The sequence below is a fragment of the Ischnura elegans genome, chromosome 10 (assembly GCF_921293095.1).
Source record: "Ischnura elegans chromosome 10, ioIscEleg1.1, whole genome shotgun sequence".
Taxonomy (NCBI): Eukaryota; Metazoa; Arthropoda; class Insecta; order Odonata; family Coenagrionidae; genus Ischnura; species Ischnura elegans.
In genome coordinates, this window is record NC_060255.1 from 46,934,233 (window position 1) to 46,954,452 (window position 20,220).

Consider the following 20,220-nt stretch of genomic DNA (forward strand, 5'->3'; position numbering starts at 1 on the left):
CATTTGGCTTTACTCGGATTCGAAATCGGACCTACGGATTGCAGGTCAGGTATGCTAGCAGTTACAACATCAATCGGAAGATCTGGGTTCGAATACCGAGTGAGCCAAATGATTTTTTACGGTGGATTTCCTCCTTGGTGGCATTTTAAGTTTTAATTTCACATTAACGCTCATTTATCAGTGCAACCATAAATATTCACTCGCCTCGCCATGTGGCCAAATTCCATAATGGTGAATAGGCACGCCATGTGCATTCCAACGAGGAGTATTGGAAGTATTGAGTTAAATTGTAAGTCCTTCGTTCGGCTTTATCAGGTCGAAAGCCTGTTGAGATTACGGATTAAAAAGTAGATATCTAAGCCTACACATGCGCGATTTATTTAAGCCACTGAAACAGACAGAACTATTCACACATCAACCTCTACTCATTCCGGCCACACCGCAACCCAGACGGACATCTAAGCTGCCAAGGTACCAAAGTCTTGCTACATTGAAATCGCAAACGGTCATTAATTTTCTTTTTGACCCAGTCCTTGAGGCATTGTACAAGGCGGAAATCCATTTATTCCGTACGTTTGTCCTTAGAAAAAATCTTTTGAAAAGCCTACAACACTCTTGGCTTCATTCATCGTTGTTCCAGAGACTTTAACAATACATCTTATTATAGATTACTGTACATCACCCTTGTTAGACTTATTCTTAAAATGCTCTATAGCTTGGTTTCATTGGCGTAGCGAGGAGGGAGAGACCGGGGAGTGCGGACCCCCTCACTCCGAAATATAAAAACACAATTAGTTTTCTTCATCAAAAAAGAAAAAATATTCAAAAGTCATGAATTTACGAAAGATATCTTTCAAAAAAGAAGTCGATTATGCAAATGTTAAAATTATTTAAAAACCCTCTATTTATACAGTACCCTGTTTTTAAAAAATTTCCCCCCGACTCCCCTGGTTTTGAACCCCGCCCCGCCGCCCCTGAATTCCAATTCTACACAACCTCCCCTCGTCATCTCATGGATGCCAGGTTAAATTAGTTCAAACATTACGAAATTGATCAAGTAAATCGTAGATCCGGGTTATAATTTCAGTCGCATGGAATTATTTGCTCCCAGAAGATTAATTTCATTTGTATTATATCACCGCAAATTAGAGCCTGGTAGCGTAAAAAATAAAATATTGCGGCATTCTTGGGGAAGCTACATTTTTCATGGAAAACTTGGAGGACCGAAATCTCACTTCGGCTTCGCGGCGGTTCTTCTTTTCCCAAGCTGTAGATATATATTTCATTATATGGTCTCATTTTTGAGGATGTGGACGTAGGTCAACCTCAAAATCGTGGTGATGGAAAAAAGGACCGTTGAGCATAGCCATTATACGACAGAGAGCATGATTACACTATATGTACAGTACTATCAGAAAAAAGAACTGAACGACCAAACTCCCATTACATTATGCATATTTATGCTCTTTCAATTTCATGCACACACTGTACTCCAACGACGACTGTTCCCTTCAAGAATAGCGAAGGGACCTCTTGGAGTGGCAGTACAAATCCATACAAAAAAATTAACAAGTTTTTGTAGTGTTAACTATAATTTTCGTCCACTATGCCTGTATACGATGCCGACAACACTTTGAAATTGTCTGAAAATGTTAAAATGATAAACATGTTAGTTTTATTCAATAAAAGGTTTTGACGCTGATACGATCATTATTAAGTTCTGCAACCGGATATGCACTAGTAAGCCTAAGCCTTCTGAACTGAATGGGCTCTCATATGAATAATTACAATGGAGAAATTTATTGATCGCAGTATTATATCAGGTATTCAATTTGTAAAAAAGTAATTATTAAAGAGAGATATTCGCACAGAAAAAAACATTTGCATAGACCGGGATTCGAGCCCTTGTGTCCATATCGGTGAGAAAATTTGGTTTTCCGGGTCAAAAATGCGGTCAAGTTGAATTATTTTTTCTAAGCGGATTCCTTCCAATGTCGATGAGAAAAATTTCATAAGCCAAAATATTCGATAAGCCCTCATAAGTTCATCCCTTTGCCCTCTTCTATATAACATTCTTTCCCCAAATCCTATAACAACTGTTGTTTTTAAGTAGTGCCTCGAAATTCAGGATTTATCTCCGTGAGAACTTAAAGAAAATTTCTAATAACAAAATTTCCTAACAACTAATGCAATTGACACCTCAATGAATTAACTACGGATGATTAAAGCATCTGGAATCAACGATATTCCTGCAGAGCTTAGCAGAAAAGCGGGGGATAAAGATATTGACTCAGCTCTACAAAACCATCTGCGACATGCACACATTTCAATATCAGCTATTCAATAATCATTTATGTGTTATTATAGATATTATTCGTGACTCAATTCAATGGAGAGCAAAATAAAACTTATTGCACCTTAGGAATTCTACAAATTGTGAACAATCCAAATTCACAATAATTTTCCTTTTTGTCCTCTCTTTTTGCAGTAAAACCATAACATTAATGCCTATTTATACTATTTCTATTTCCTTCACGCACTGCACTCTGACGACGATTGTTCTCTTCAAGAAGAGCGAAGGAGACCTCAGGAGTGGCAATGATTGGAAAATCTGCTGCGGCCTTAATGGCCTTCATGTTTTCCGTCCTCGTTTGCCAATCAGCGAGTCATCCGATGCCACGGTATCCGCCGGTCGATAAGGTAAGCAAATAGCAGCAGAGAACGAAGTCATTCATGCGTAGGCGGATTTAGGGAGGCTCGTGCCCCCACAGTCGCTTAAAAATGGACAGTATTTTTAATGGGGTTATCATTACGTTCGTTTTTTAGTGTATTACGGAGCCTCAATCATTTAATTTCATATTAATAACTTTCATATATAAATAAAGAGAATATTTCGCATAGTTATTGTTGCATGTTGTTTTTAATATCAAATATGAGCAAACCGTTTGCCTGTCAGGCCCTTGTTCCCTCCAGAAGAAATCCTGGTTCCTCCCTTGCATTCATGTACATTAGGGCGGATCGGAAAAATCGATTTTTTTCAAATCCATCTGGCCCAATGAAAAAAAGTTGTGGGACCGATCAAAAATAAGGCCTGAAAAATTTGAGACCTCTAGGTGAACCCCTGACCCTCGCTCAAATGCAATTTAGGGGGGGAAGGTCGAAATTAAAAAAATATAGTATTTTATGGTCATTTCCTATAGATTTTGCCGAGTTACTGTCCTTTGGGGCAAAAATTTCGTGCATTTTGACGTATCTGCCACCATTTAGCCACAAAATGCCTAATTTGAGTCCGCGCCCGCGAAGAAAATATTCCAACGCCCACGCAGCGTCGCGGATACAAGAGCCGCAGGCCGATCCTCTCCCCTCCCCGCTCGCTTCTACCCCTCCCACGCCTCCAATACAGCAAAATTCATCCCGCGTATGCTGCTAGGAGGTCATTTATCTTTGTTAATATAAATCGGAAGATGGTAGAAGGTAATAAAGGAAGCTTAGTGAGACGACTTGTCCCTTATTAGGCGCCTCGTCGGAGTTAAACAAATCGATGTTACCAACTTTTAGAGAAGTGATGAAATATTTTTAGATCCGAGAACGCAGGAAAGGAGCCTACGGTCCATGAAAAAGCCTTTCGAGTGGCTATAAAGGTGTGCGAACTATGGTGACGCTTCCCTTCCATTATGTGTGTGACTAAATGGATTTAGCGGTACAACAGGAAGTACTAAAACTTACGGAAAATACGAATTGGCCAAAAGTAGGGTTTTTGCTGAAGTACAAACCTGAAGCACTTTTGAAAGAACATTTGAAATTATGCGATATTTTTGCGTGTAAGTGCAAGAAGGAGCATAATGTTCCCCCAATCAAGAAGTATGTTGAGAGACCAGCGGACGAAACTAAAGATGATGGCTGCTGGATTGAGTACTAAAGAAACTCGACGACTGAGGAAAAAAAAGAGAATCGTCGGAGAGTGTTAAGTCGACATCGTCAATTCTTGTATGGGAAAATAGTATCAAAAATTTTCTTCATCAATTCATCCGAAGAAAATTAAACTGAAGAGAAATCATCCGATTTTTATCTCTACGTTCCTCATCAAATAAAAATTCAGGACTAAACTCAAACTGGAACTTCTGAGTCGAAAATGCGTCTGCCAAATGTGATAGAGGTATATGCAACAACCAAGAAACAGCAATGATCGTCCTCGAACCTTTAGTTGACGCAAAAATCATAACTTCGTAAGAAACATCCAAGGTAGTTTGCAAGATTACTTACGTAGACAGAAAAATATGCTAATTATTGTGAATACGAAAAGAGAGGTATCAAAGGGTGTCATCAAAGGGCTACATTTTTATGGAGTGAAACACTATACTTTTGTCTGATGAAAAAAGGCAAGAGCACTTATCAATCCAAGTTTAGAGGGGAGTGTGTGATGTTAGTTGAAGAAACAGGGTCCCACTTTTGGGTTTGCCTCCCCCTTCGGAGGATTAGCAAAAGTTATAAAATCTGCGATTCTCGATTCCTTTCGGAGTGAAAATTAGATACAGAAAAATAAAAAGGATTTGAATGCGATGGTGAATACCGCCAAAAAAGGAGGCATCATCCCTATGCTACAAGCATAATTCCAACATCCCTTGCTATGTGAGTAAACTCTTCTCGGGATTCCCACCGGGTTAATTTTTCCATAATGGCAAACGCTTCAAGCTCCGACTAGGGGCTCATCATCAGGGATAAATTTCGTTGAATCTCGAGAAGAGTTTACCCACATCATTCGCCGGGAAAGCATCAAATCATATTTCATCCCTTACAGAGGTCTATTTGCTAATTGCACTAAGTTGACCTAGATTTGCGACATAAACATTGGGAGGGCAATAGGACCGACTTTGCATTATTGCAAGTATGCGTTTGGCGGCCGATCCGAGATTTTTTTAAGTGCTGGATTTTAATATCAACTTTAATGACTACTCGCTGATGACATATTGGAGAGAGACCACAGTACCTCCGGCTACATCTGACCTTAGTGCTGTGGATTTTCAAAAATGTATTGATGAACGTTCAAATTTGAAGTTAAATATTTCTTTTTATTATACATACGGACGAGAGATTCGTGAATAAATTCACCAAAACTTTGTTGACAACAGCGAAAGACGAGGAATGACACTGACATAAGAAATACAGATTGGAAAGCAGGTAATTGAAAAATTCTTTCGTGATTGTTCCTCCACAGACGATACTGAAACATTAAATATTTAGACTAACGAAGTAAGACGCACTTGGTGTGAATTTTGGTGCATTTGGCGCGTGGGAGAAGCTTGCAGGGACGGGACGCGAGCGGCTTTCGTCCAAAATCCATTTAATCACATCTGTCGGACAAAGCCGAAATTGGAGCGCATAACCGAAGTTAGCACACTCGCATAGCCAATCAAGAGGCCTTTTCATGGACCGTAGGCTCCTTTCCTGCGTTCTCGGATCTAAAAATATTTCATCACTTCTCTAAAAGTTGGTAACATCGATTTGTTTAACTCCGACGAGGCGCCTAATAAGGGACAAGTCGTCTCACTAAGCTTCCTTTATTACCTTCTACCATCTTCCGATTTATATTAACAAAGATAAATGACCTCCTAGCAGCATACGCGGGATGAATTTTGCTGTATTGGAGGCGTGGGAGGGGTAGAAGCGAGCGGGGAGGGGAGAGGATCGGCCTGCGGCTCTTGTATCCGCGACGCTGCGTGGGCGTTGGAATATTTTCTTCGCGGGCGCGGACTCAAATTAGGCATTTTGTGGCTAAATGGTGGCAGATACGTCAAAATGCACGAAATTTTTGCCCCAAAGGACAGTAACTCGGCAAAATCTATAGGAAATGACCATAAAATACTATATTTTTTTAATTTCGACCTTCCCCCCCTAAATTGCATTTGAGCGAGGGTCAGGGGTTCACCTAGAGGTCTCAAATTTTTCAGGCCTTATTTTTGATCGGTCCCACAACTTTTTTCATTGGGCCAGATGGATTTGAAAAAAATCGATTTTTCCGATCCGCCCTAATGTACATGTCGATGACTCCGGTTGAGGGTAAAGTTAAAACAGTTTAAGTTCTGACGTGAAGCCGCTCTACGAATTAACATATCTAAAATTCAATTCATATCAAACATTTACTTGTTAGCAAACTAACATTTTAGGGGGCACCCATTAATTACGTGAGGCGTTTAGGGGCGTGGGGAAGGGGTTCAAGCCGATTCTCACCAAATCTCACTTGGGGGAAAGGAGGGGTCCTGGCAAGTAGTACGTACTTTTTTTCGGTAAGTAACAGAGTAAAATGTGATTCTAGACTACAATCTCAGTAATTTTAACTACAATCATAACTAATTTTAAACAAAAAATAATTTAACAAATTGTTTTATTTAAATAAATCCTACGCAATGAAGCATAGATTAACGTATTTGCATTGAAAATACGCATTTTGAACAATCTAACGCGAAATTAGAGGGAGGGGGTAGAGCCAAATCTCACAATAACTCTCTAAGGGAGGAGGGGGGGTCCAAATATGGCCAAAATCACCTCACGTATTTAAGTATTTCATGGACTTATCTTCATCTAAAGCGCGGCTAGCAACCATTGGCGCAGCTCCCCCAGGTGGAAACTTATGTTAGATAAATAAATACAAGTCGACAGTGGCGTAACTATTAGGAATATGCTGTGGGGGGATGAGGTGGCTTTGTGGGGTATGAGGGGAAGTTCAGGAAATTTTTGAAAAATAACATGCCTGAAAATGCATTTTATATCATTTTGGCACTTAAAATTTAACTTTAAGCAGATGCAGTTTTTATGCATCAAATACAGACAATAGTTTTAAATAATTTTTTGATATATATATATTTTTTTAAATAATTTTTAAACTTCTACTTTCCCGTGCGTATTCACGTATTGAGATTCGTCACAAATTTTTGATTCTAATGAATGCCGTTTCAACAAAGTCTTGATACGATCTGCTTCTGTAGCTCGAAAAACCGCATTCCTCGATAAGAGCCCATGTTAAATTATCCTGATATTACCGTCAAATATCTCAAAACGGCACATGGGAATCCATTTTTCTTTGTATCATTGAAAGTGCGTATTTCAAAGAATATGTGACCAAAGTTTCATCAAATTCTTGTTACTTTTATTGGTGCGCTCTATCCACCTTAACTCCAATTTTCGTCAACTGTGCATGGACGAAGTTAAGAGTTTTATGTTAGGGGGTGGGGCAGCAATTCTGCCGCAGATATAGGGGTATGGAATACTCTCCAATGAAACCGGAAGGACCCCGCGGTCCTCCCCTGAAAAATGCTTAAAAGTAGCCTCTGAAAACAGTATTTTAAGTAGGTACTAAATAAGACTAAAATTTATTTCATCATTTGATGTTTTTGTTTTTATTGTACTTGAATGTACAGGTTTACTACTTTTTTCGGACAAATTATAATAATCTACCATTACAGTAATTACCATTTAAGGTGGGGGTGGGGCAGGATCCTCTTGGCACCGCCAAAAATCCGCCCGTGGTACTGTGCCAACAGCACTCCGAAGAACTCTAAAGTACTCTTACCTTGTGAAAATGCCTCGAGCCTTTATTCAGTTGTATGTGTATATGGTATGGTAAATTGTAACTGTGTAAATTTTTCGGAAGGAGGAGAGGTGGTAATTTCCCTCACTACCTCAATCTCTTCATTAATCTGTTTTCATTCATCTGAAATGTATTTCCCAACTCAAAAGCCTTTTATCATTCCAGCTGGAAATTGCAATATACTACGAGACATTCTGTCCAGACAGCAAAAGGTTTTTGACCGAACAACTTCCGAAAGTATTGGAAATGGCGATGCATGAGCCATACATAACCTTTAAATTCGTCCCCTTTGGATTAGCTACGGTGAGTATTTCATAGAAATTATCATTACAAAAAGGGAACATTGAAAAACATATAATATCCAAAATTGTGTCCTCCCTTAACATTTCTTTAATATGCCATGAATATAAAGTAGAAACATCCTTCAAAACATGAAAATGATAAAAAAAACGACGATCCACGGTATATCAATGGCAGAGCAGTGCAATAGGGTGTATCATGCTCCAATAATAACAATATAACCCATAAATACTAAGATAAGGTTAAACACTAGACCAGAACAGTCCATATATAACGCTTCAGCTTATTTCGCCAACAGGATATACCATATACCAATTTCTCATTTGAAAGAAGGTATTATGAGGTGGGCAATAATTTGTATGAAATTTGAAAATCGGAAATGCCACGATAGGCGTATATTTTAGGATTGGAAAAAACGGCCTATGTATGCTAGTGACAAGCCTGGGACTCTAGCTCCAATCAGGTTATGACATATTCTTCTACCTTTAAATTTTTTCCAATGTCAGCAGACAACCTGGTTGCGGGGATTTCACTCCTTAATTTAATAGGCATTCCGCTATTCACTTCTTAGGAAACATTAACTCGAAGCCAATAGGGTGGTTTCCTATTATTTTTTTTTTCCAATGTCAGCAGACAACCTGGTTGCGGGGATTTCACTCCTTAATTTAATAGGCATTCCGCTATTCACTTCTTAGGAAAAATTAACTCGAAGCCAATAGGGTGGTTTCCTATTATTTTTTTATTGCCTAAATAGAAAGATTATTACTCCTGGAGTACGTATTTCACGCTTTTAGATTTTTAAATGACGATATCTATTTTTCGCGATCAAATGAAAAGTGAAAATTTTCAAGCGCGCGAAAACGCGACGCTTAAGTATGAATGTCGGGAAGTCTCTCCGCGTGACGTATTTCTGGTTCCCCCTCCCGCCCTGCGAGGTGACCTTGAGGCGACGCTTAGCGCTGATACGACGCAGGCTGCTAGCGGCTAGCCTAGTACCCTGCTGGCTGGTAGCGCTTGGCTTAAATAAGGATTATTAATAACTTATCAAACGAGGAAAACTTTCCGACCTTAGCCAGTTTTAATAAGTGATTGTTAAGACATGTTTCCTGAGCTCTGCGCCTCATGCATGCAATGGTAACCTCAGACGACGTATAACTCCTATCTTCTCGTATAGAAACTAGGTCCCTGTGACGTCACGTGGAGTGGCATCGCATGGGCGCCAATCTGGCCTTTTTCAAATGAGGATAAAAATGGACCATTGCCATTCGTCTAACCCGGTATTTCTAAAACAAAATAATTTGTATATTATGAATACACTAATGGTGGGTAACGAATCGCAATCAATGCCTTTCGTTTTCTTTGACAAAGGAAACCACCCTATTAGCAGGTCATTCTAATTCGAGCAAGTGGGTACACATCATTGTGAATATATATTGCACTTCCACGAGTTCATGGCTAAAATCATTAATAATTTACCTCTGCAATTTCGTGATTATTCCTATAAATAATATTACATTAGCACATGTTATTTACATCATCATTATCACTTGTCAAAAATCCTCAGATGGCTCTCCATTCAATTTTCCTATCAGTTAATCTTTTCACACCTACGTATTTCTTCTCTTTCAATTCTTTCTTTACCTCTTCCATATATTTTATTCGAGGTCTTCCTTTTCCGTTCTTGCAATCTACTTGTCCCTCGACGATAGTCTTCATCAGCCCATCATGTCTCAAGATGTGGCCTATAAGGTTGTTCTGTGTTCTTATTAAGGTTTTCATGACGCTTCTCTCCTACTCTTCTTAGGACTTCATAATTACTATACAACTCGGTCGATCCTCATCATTCTTCTGTAGCAACACATTTCGAAGGCCTCTATACTTGCTTTCTCCGCTGCTGTCATTGTCCATGCCTCACTTCAAGGAGCATTCTCCAAATTTAGGTTATTATAAATTGTTTCCATATTTAAGCTTCCCGCTGTTAGCAGGTCCCTCTTATGGTGGAATACTGTCTTTGCTTGGGCCATTCTGCTGATAATTTCTTTCTTCATTCTCCCGTCGCTAGTGATCCTGCTTACTAAATAACAGAATTCATCCACCTCAACCAGTGTTTGCTTCCCTATTTTAATGCTAGTTTGGCTTCTTCTCTTCCAAGCACTGCAGAAACAAGTGACTTTGTACCCAGTCACGCGCACGGGTGCAAGTTAAACACACCAAAGGATGAAGTTTGCCATGAAAAAATATTTGACTTAGCTGGGATTCGAACCCGGATCTCCCGATTGCCAGTCAGTGTGTTAAGCAGTTACACCGCGTAGCCACTTTCTCAAAATTTCGCCCTGAGGAAGCGGCTTGGTGGTGTAACTGGCTAACACACACCTGACCGGCAATCAGGAGATACGGATTCGAATCCTGGCTATGTCAAATATTTTTCATGACGAACTTCATCTTTTGGTGTATTTTTCTTCTCTTCTGCTGCATGCTAATGTCTTCGTTTTCTTTGAGTTTATTTTCAGTAAATATTTACCCATTACCCTACCCTTATTAGCCAGAATATTTTTCAAATCCTTCTCTGCTTCTGCTATGACAGCTATGTGATCGGCAAATCTTAGCATGCTAATTTTTTCCCCACGGATATTCGCTACCAAAGCTTTTTCTTTGATTTAATTAATTACAATTATTATACATGATCAATCAAAACTGTGTTCATGTATAACACCTTAAGAGTAATGTTTCTCTTATAATTTTCAGAGCCAGACCAATTCTGATGGAGATGTCAATTTTTCGTGCCAACATGGACTTAAGGAATGCGTGGCAAACACGTTGCACTCAATCGCTCTGAACATAATTTCTGACCCCCTGAGACAGGCACAATTTCTTTCATGTGTCATGAAAGATGATGACCCCACTGCACTCATTGAAGAGGTGAGTAACTACGCTTAGTGTCAATTTGAACATGATCAACAATGTATGAGGTGTGATTCATCTCCGACTGTTAACATCAACTTCTTCGTATATTTATATGGAAAAATCATATTCCAAAAATATTCCCCACATAGGGTTTTTTTTTAAAGATTGAAGTGGATTTTAGGAGCGTGAATTATTTTTTTTCCGAAATAGTCCGCAGGATTTATGAAGAGTCAGCTTGGCCCGAAGGTTTCGTGAAAAATTACCTCAGCTACAGAAAAAAAGGAACTAGAAATGAGGATTTTATTGAATAGGGTAGTTTCCTTCTTCAAAGAAAACGAAAGGCATTGATTGCGATTCGTTACCCAATATTAGTGTGTTCATAAACACAAATTGTTTGGTTTTAGAAATCCCAGTTTAGACAAATGATAATAGTCAATTTTAACCTCATTTGAAAAAGGCCAGATTGGCGCCCATGCGATGCCACTCCACGTGACGTCACAAGGACCTAGATTCTATACGAGTAGTCAGGAGTTTTACATCGTCTGAGATTACCAATGCATGCATGGGGCACAGAGCTCAGGGAAACATCTCTTAACAATCGCCTATTAAAATTGCCTATGGTCGGAAAGTTTCCTTCGTTTGATAGGGTATTAATAATCCTGATTTAAGCCAAGCGCTACCTGCTAGCAGCCTGAATGGTATCGGCTCTCATAGCCTCGCACCAAGGTGGCCACACACGGCGGCAGCTGGAACCAGAATAACGTCACACGGGTTTTTCCCAGAATTCATACTTAGCCGTCGCACAGTGGGCTGAAATCGAAAAAAGCTGGCCAAAAATGATTTTTTCACTTTTTAATTAAGGGAAAAACTATTATATTTTCCAATTAAAGAATGATCAGTGACCACATTAGTGAAATTATTTTATTTATAACTAATTTTTTGAAAGCGGGAGACGTCTGTCAATTTAATGAAAAATGATCTCAAAATATTTTTCCCATTTTTTGAAAAAAAAAAAGACTGAAGGTTTTTTTTTACCACTGTTGCGTTATGTTTTAAAATGCCTCAATTTAAATCATTATATAATAATAATTAACATTTTTTGAATCCGTCGTAGTGAATTTTTTTATTCTAGCGATAATTTTTATTACTTTTATTTAAAAAATTAAAATATCCTATTTTTCACTTATTTTTAACATAATGTAGAGAAAAACTTTATGTTTTTCACTTTGCTTAACGAAGTGTTTAGCACCACATTATAAAATAAAGTGTCAACTTTAGTTATCAATTGAAAAATCCTGCCCCAATTTGCCACGCCGCCTCTCCTATCAAGTTATGTGCGTGAATGTCCAACCGCCCGACACTGTGGTTAGATGCGAACATTTGTTCACACTCAGCTGTAGTCGAGAATAATTCGCTAAAACTGAGACGAAATTACAGTTGTCTACACTTACATACACTGCTACATTTAGAATGCCACATTAGTCTTATTGTTCCAATTTTCCAAGGGCACATTACGATTTCCTTCATAAGATATAATGGACTCAACGATTGCGCCGACAAGTCAGATCCTTGTCTTCGGAAGCGGGCGGCTGCAAAGCATTATATGTAAATTCTTGGAAACCCAATTCTAAACACTTTGCACTCGCATATTTTGCTCTCCACGCCCTCCTAGGCCTTTTGTAACTCCCATCAGCTCAAACACTGGAAAGGGTACACGTGTGGCGGAGCGCCGCCGTGGCGGCGGGCACTACCCTGCCGACCGCGTTAATCCCTATTGTACCCGAAAACCCAACCGCAGTGTTATGATTCCTTTCTAGCGTTAAAGAAGGTCTGTACTCGGTTCATAACTGTCCCTATGTAGAAATGCCGCTCATTGCTTTATTGCCTCGGTCTATGAAGGGGTTTTTGGACAGTTGAGGATCGCTTCTCTTCGATATCCGTGCAAACGTATCCACGAAGTAGCTCGTACGGGGTTTTCCACAAAGGCTTTTTTTCCAATTGGTTGAAAAATATTTTCTTTTACGATTTTACCGAGAAAATTAGTCAGTTTGTCTTCTTGAGTGCGAAAGGATCTCATTGCTTAAGATACGGAAGTGAAGAACCAGGGTTTATTCTACCTGTATCGTGAAATATCAGCGTTGAGACCGAACTACCACTAGTGAAGAATATCTCGGAACGATAAAAAGGTACGTTTTCCAAATAATATATCTCAGGTACGACTAATGATGGGAACACAGCCCGATGTTTTTTTCTGATCCTATAAGCTAACATCAGAAATTACCGGTATATTTACCATCAAAAACTCACATATCATTTTTATTTATTAATTCCAAAATTTCTTATGAATATTTACATTTGTTTTGGGAGAAGGATTTGGTGAGGACTTTTTTCCTTTTCAAAAAGGCATTAACGAGGAACTCATCTCGAGGCTTGGCTCAGTTTTAAAGCTCTGACATCTGGACTTGAGATAGATTACGCCAATTTCCTCGAGTACTGCTCTGAAACTGCATCCCTTTTTGTGGATTTGTATCCGTGGTACTACATGCCGCCCACAGTGCACAAGGTGCTGTCTCATGGAGCATCAATTGCCAAGGCAGCAGTGCTTCCAATTGGCCAACTTTCGGAGAAAGCTTTGGAATCTCGCCACAAAGATATCAGAAGATTCCGAACGCACCACACGCGAAAAATTTCACGCTTAGCTGAAATGGGATATCTTTTCCGGAGGCACCTCCTTAATTCGGGTCCTCTAATATCCAATAGTTATGTTTGTATAAATGCTAAAAGAAATGTTTCAAAGGATATACGAAACTTACGTGCATTGGTAGAGCCAACTTCTGCTGAGGACAGTGACAGCTGGGAATCCGATAAAAACTGGTAGTGGGCTGGTTAATTTATCCCTTATGTTTTCTTATGTTTTATATATTTGTTTATTTATTATGATACATAAATAATTTTATGTGGCATTGTGGTTTATGGTATAAATTGTTTGCTAGGCGATTTCTTATGTGTGTTCTCTCAGACAAAATTTTGACGTAAAGTTAATTGACTAAGTCATTACTAATGTTTAAAAAAATAATTTTATGTATATAATATGAAATTTATTATTTAAATTATTAATTTTAATGTTAAACTACTTATTTTTTTATTCCTAACTATTAATTTCAATTGAATGTTCCCTCTCTACTAAAGCGGTCAGTCGATTTTTGTTTTTTTCCGTCTCCTCGAATTTGTTTAAAAAAACTCCCCGGATCGATTTTTCGGAAAAATGTCATTATATTTATGTTATATAGCCTAAATAAGACTAGCAGGAAAAATTTCATCGAGGTAATTATAAAACTATGGAAGATATGATTTTTGGCCAGCTTTTTTCGATTTCAGCCCACTTGCACTGTGCGTCGCGTTTTCGCGCGCTTGAAAATTTTCACTTTTCATTTAATCACGAAAAATAGATATCTTCATTTAAAAATCTAAAAGCGTGAAATGCGTACTCCAGGAGTAATAATCTTTCGATTTAGGCAATTAAAAAAATATGAAACCACCCTATTACCCTAAAATACGCTTCTTAGCGCAAGAAATGCCGATCTGTTTGTAAAAAAGACCGTTTTTTATATTAGGTGCCTGTATCATCACGGCCATTAGGTTAATTTTTAAAGCGATATAAGTTATTCTGTGGATTACAAAGAGACGAGTGGAGCCGAGGGCAAAATACTACTAGGGTGAAGATAATTTTTCATTCAAGAAAGGGAATGAAGTTGATGGTGGGTGAATTAAAGTTGTAGAAGTTAAGCAAACTAAAATAAAGGGCACTTTGTACTTTCCACACTTATTTTAAAGCCTGAATCACACGATCATTTTCTTTCGTCGCGAAAAGTGATGACCGATCGATTGATCGAGCGAGCGACCGGAAAAGTGATCGCTCGAGTGATCATTTTTCTGAATCACACGGTCCCTCCCGCCGTCGCCATTCGCATCAATTCCGATATCACTGCTCGTTGTCATCGGACCCGCTTCACAAAAATATATAGCGCGTTTGTTTATCTATGTCGTTCCCACAATTGTCAAACGTTGCGCTGCAATCGCTCCATGCGGGCATGCGTTCCGATTGGCTGATATGGGGTTTTAGTGACGGTTTTAGCGACGGAAAAAGCGACCAGACGAGTGATGAAAAAAGTTATGGGAATCCTCAACATAGAGTGATCGCGAAAAACAATTTCCGGCGACGATCATTAGCGAGTGATCACTGGGAAATGACGGATAAAATGATCGTGTAATTCAGGTTGAATACTCGGAAACCGGTTTCTACGTATTAAAATAATTGTGGAAAGTACCAAGGATGACCAATGTAATTACGGTGCAATTATGATGTTTATCCTTTCCCTTAGACTACAACCTTGCCACGTTCCTATGACCCCTAGAGCTCCACTGGCGGGATTAATTCTAAATTACTCCCGGTTGGGCCACCCATGCCAAATAGGTCGAAGGGTAGGAGACAGACGAAAGGTAGTCCACGTGATAGTGTCACGTATAAGAGGAAAACAAACGCACTGTTGCAATGGAAGTGGGAAACCCAACCAACTATCCCTTCCTTGAAAACATGGAGTACAGTCAAATGAGCCTCGGAAACTCATCGAACAGGACCCTTCCGCAAAGTACGGGTGTTGTTCACGGCAGCGAGGTCGGTAAGGTCCTCGAGGTCTTCATCATGCGAAATCCTTTCAGAGACTTATCATCATCAATAGCAGCAACGAAGAAGATGAAAAGGAGACTATGGAGCTGGGACAGAAGAAGGTAGCAATAAATGTAGGGACGTGGAATGTGAGGACAATGTTGAGTGCCGATGTGGGACATTCCGGACAGTTATCCCCAACAATAAGAGCCGAAACCAGGACAATTTTTATGTATGGGCATGCGATATTGGTCCAACTTATGTCCGACCGATGGTAGCTTCGGATTATGCATGAATACATCAATCATAAAACATAGAATTCTGATCTTCGGCTATTAGTAAAATTGTCTTTGAATAATTTATGCATTCATATAATACAATTTTGTCATTGTATTGGCAATCGAAGGAGATCTGTTGCCTTGCTAGCCGAGATACCAGATTCATCTTATGCATCATAAGTAGAGATACGTGAAAATCGCACTTTCACTTTTATTTTATCGCACTTTCAATAACAGTTTATCGCATTTTGTAGCGTCTATTTTTTATTTTCATAATGAGGTAGATGACGATAAAATGTAGTGAAATACAGTTATATGACAAAATACAGAATATTTTAAATAATTATGTTGTAGAACAATAATAAATTAAGGAATAAGACATATAGTGGCGGAGGTGTAGCTTGCCCGCGCCCACTGATAGTTCGCGGCCACGTAGTCCCAGCCAACTAGCAGCTGGCCAGTCGCTCACATGCTTTAAGCGGTGAGTGTCGGTGTAGCATTTATACAGCGCTCGGCACAACATGTTCGAATTTTGCCGTCGAAAAGGCAAATTTGCGTAAAAATATCATAAAAGTCCAGCCATCGCATCTATGTCGCATTTATTTGTGCACATTGCATCTATATCGCATTTGCGATTTTCACGCATCTCTAATCATAAGAGGTGCGCGTGGACTGAATAATCCAATCGAATTCTCTGTTTTGTGGCTGATGGATTGATGTACAAGGTACAATTTGATTCTGTTGTCTCGTCTGACATTCCACGTATCAATGCGGCTGTAAAAATTCTACTAAACTACAGCACTTAAAATTACGAGAAACACATATTAGGCCAGTAAATGGGCGTTAAACTGACAAAATTTTATTTGAAATGAATTTGAAATAAAAGATTTTGAAACTCCAGGTTGGAGCAAAAATTCACGAATAATTCATGCATGAATCCAGTGACTAAACATTCACGCACAATTCCCGATTTTCCCGGTCGCTGGATACCCTAATTCACGCTGTCATTTAAATGTGGTGTATTGGATTTCAGTGTGGTGCACTCGTGGGCCTAAGAGTCGATGATGTGAATCATTATTATAAAACCAAAGCTGCAGAAAACCTCCAATTGCTAGCCGAAGCAGAAACAAATAAGATCCAGAACCCATTATCTTTCGTCCCTACCATCGTCTACAACGGAGTAAGTATATAAGAAATTTTATGTAGTAAAAAATAAAATTTTAATTGAAAACAAATTCTAAAATTCACATTTTATTGAAAATGAAATGACTGTAGTCTGACGTTGTAAGTTATAATTTAGCTTGAAACTTATGATTTTTATTGAGAATAAATTTAAAATTAGCATTTTGATAAAATTAAAATATTTTGTCTGACAAAATATTCAAATCACTGCTCAATTCCAATTTTCCCAAATTCACTGGGAGTTTTCCTCATTGAGCTGACTGACGTATTGTACATAACGAAGAACATTACTTTCTAGACTACTAATTCATAGCAAATATATTTTTTGTTCTTTACTAGGTGTTTAACCAGAACCTGCTGAATCAGACATTGGATGATTTCAATCTAACTATCTGCAGCCTTGTGCTAGGCATTTGTGCTATCTGAGAGTAAACGCTCTTGGTGTTCTCGTTATTTATTTAGCCGCTTAAATGGTTCGAAGCAAAAGAGCTGCACAGAAACTGAGACACCAAATCCATATGATAATGGAATTGAAAGAACTCTTGAGGATGTAAAAATATTAATTGCCAGCCGATTTCATTTCCGTGGTGTTATTTACAAGGGATGACAAAATATTTGGGAGTAATATTCTCGCATTTACACTTATTCTGCGGGATCCAATCTCTTATTCTCATTTTAAATAGCACAAATATTTAAGCAAGCAATTTCAATGTCATGGATAGCCTAAAATATGCATATTTCAAATTCAGGGAAATGTTATATTAAGCACTCACCAGTACAAGGGAATAATGAAGTTTGTATATGAGCTCCATTCTAAGTTACTCGACGAAGAACTGTTCGATTGTAAATAATGAAGCTGAAATAATAATGTCTGTAAAAGCACACATCTAAATGTAAATGCAATGAATAAATGTTTATGAAACTAAAAAGTTGGTTAAATGTGTATTAATTACATCCATAATTATTTTAAGCACGAAGTTCTTGAGAAGAATAGCAGACGTCTTTTGTAAAGGCTTCTATGGATACTAGATGAAAATTCTATGACTGTAGCCCATCTATGGCTGTGTACCAGCTGAATGACGATCCTATAGGGAACATCCATTCTCCTCCATACTCTTTGTCAGTCCAACAAAATGCGATCAAAAATACTTGGATTCATCCCATCACCCGCCGTTTGGTCAGTGCAAGGCAAGGAGGTTGTAAATAGCTGGAGGCACTGTTTCCGAGCTTTTAGCGTGGTCAAAGTTCCGCCATCTTGGTTTGACAATTTTTGGACTTAAGTCTCCGACTGATATTTTTAGGTTGCTAAGTTTCGTTCTGAAAATACGCTATATCAAGTGAAAAATGCTACCATAATCATTAGTATTTCGCCGGTGATTGTCAACAGATTTTACCCATAATTCGCTTCTTCTTAACTTCTATTAATGTATTGACACTATTAACTCTGTGTCTGTTAGCCGCTTTATTGGTGGGTATGTCGTTGAAAATAAACTTTTTTATTGTAATTGTTATTTTAGTTTTCCGTGGGCTAAAATAAATTTAAATACCCGAATAAGTGCAAGTAAATGACTGGTTTACTCTCGTAAAATTTTATTTTCAGCCGATCTGTTGTAGAACGTAACCGTGGTGATCGATAATAAATTTTCCCAGGGAAAAGTTGCTTGAGTCATAACTTCGCGAAGCCTACCAATGAAGAAAGAAAAAAGGTTAAAATTGTGCGTTCCATAGTTTATTTTAATGTATTAACGAGTTATGACCAAAAATTTCACTAAATATTGAACTTTATGTGATTGCCAATGTTTTGGTCAAAGTGGGCGTGACTTGTCCTACCCAAGCACCCCCATTCCGGCCACGCTTTGCTCCACGCTTTGCTCCACGCTTGAAACCAGTGGTGCCCCCTCCAAATATTTACTACCTCCTTGTTCACACCGGTTCTACCTCCTTGTTCACACACAGACCGGTCAAGCATTTAGACGAGATTCGCTCTTCTTGTTTTCTCGCCTCAAGTGTCCCACTCATCTACTAAGGCCGTTTTCCAATTCGCAATTATTCACCCTCCGTGCACTTTTCGATCGTCAACTTACGGATGTGACGACAGCAAGGGTGGATCCAATCGGCGAGGGTGCAAGGGAACGAAGGGTAAGTGAGCAAGGGAGCGCGGATGCTCCCTCACTACCTTCCCCTCGTAGGAAGTGGACGTAAAAATGGCGGGAATGGAAAACTCAGAAATCTTGAACTGGAGTTGTAAGTAATTTTTTGTTTATTATGTGAAGAGAGAGCGTCCAATCGGTGCCAGAAAAGTCAAAATACTAAGCAGTCTAAATTACAAACGTAAACAAACCGAGTGGCAGGGTGAAATTAATTCTTAAATCAACCACAAGATATCCTAACCCGACCCTGCGCTTCACATTTCGTTACTGTCAATAGTTCGCATTATTTCCGTTCACACTCTATGGCGCCAGTGGAGCATTAGTAAGGAGGCAGGGTGCAAGGGAGAAAGGGAACGAGGGAATGAGTGCATACTACGTGGATTGGAAAACGGCCTAAGAGGTAGATAGCGGGTGGGAAAGAGATCTTCACGGCTCGGAACGGGAAAGTAGGATCAATGCTCTCATGTTGCACGGTTTGATACCCTTTTCACGTCAGTTCTACGAGGAAATGATCGTAGAGGAAGCTCTGAGTCATGCCTGTACCTCTATATAATCAAAAACAAAATTATTTCGCCGAAAAAAATCACAATTTTGAATCAGTGCGCCGAACAATATAATTTATACTTGCAGGACGCATTAAAAGCCGTCAGAAAAAGACATTGGGAAAAAACGGGAATTCAAAATTCATTGGCAATCACCACTTTTTTTAAACATATGCTTCTACAGCTTAAAATATAAAAAGCATGGTAAAATATGTACCATTCCCGATTCGGGCAGCAAAAGGTCATTTGGTGAGAGAGGGTAGGAGTGAAATACGTTTCAATTGTTCTCCTGTAATGGGGTAATGGTGATGGTCTTCGTAACATGAACCCTGCTCTATCTATGGTCTGGAGTTTCTGGGGCTTGTTGAGCAGTATCGGAAAATAGGAAAGCGTCAGAGGGTGAGGCTGATGGTAACTCCATCTCTTGGGGAAGATTCACACCATGTGTCTGTCGCACTTATGTTAGCCTCAAATTCCAATTTCCATATTTTTTCCATTTACAAACCACATGCTTTTGTTTAAGGGATATTGAATCCCTATTTGATACCTGTGATGATGCGAACGCGTAAAAATTAGACTGAATTTACTTTAGAATTTCTATAAAGTGGAAAAT

At 38.9% G+C, this 20,220-nt stretch overlaps 1 protein-coding gene across 2 annotated transcripts; it reads left to right on the forward strand.

Moving 5' to 3' along the window:
• Nucleotides 1-360: 360 nt before the first annotated feature.
• Nucleotides 361-17,726, forward strand: LOC124166714 (GILT-like protein 2). Of its 2 annotated transcripts, none has more exons than XM_046544368.1 (6): nucleotides 361-471; nucleotides 2,571-2,700; nucleotides 7,751-7,888; nucleotides 10,631-10,804; nucleotides 16,767-16,913; nucleotides 17,255-17,726. In XM_046544368.1, exons 1-6 carry the CDS (start codon nucleotides 368-370, stop codon nucleotides 17,339-17,341), a joined length of 780 nt encoding a protein of 259 aa, XP_046400324.1. In that variant the 5' UTR covers nucleotides 361-367; the 3' UTR covers nucleotides 17,342-17,726. The 2 variants fall into 2 exon arrangements, with proteins under 2 accessions (XP_046400324.1, XP_046400325.1); XM_046544369.1 differs by having other exon boundaries at nucleotides 2,574-2,700.
• Nucleotides 17,727-20,220: the final 2,494 nt, after the last annotated feature.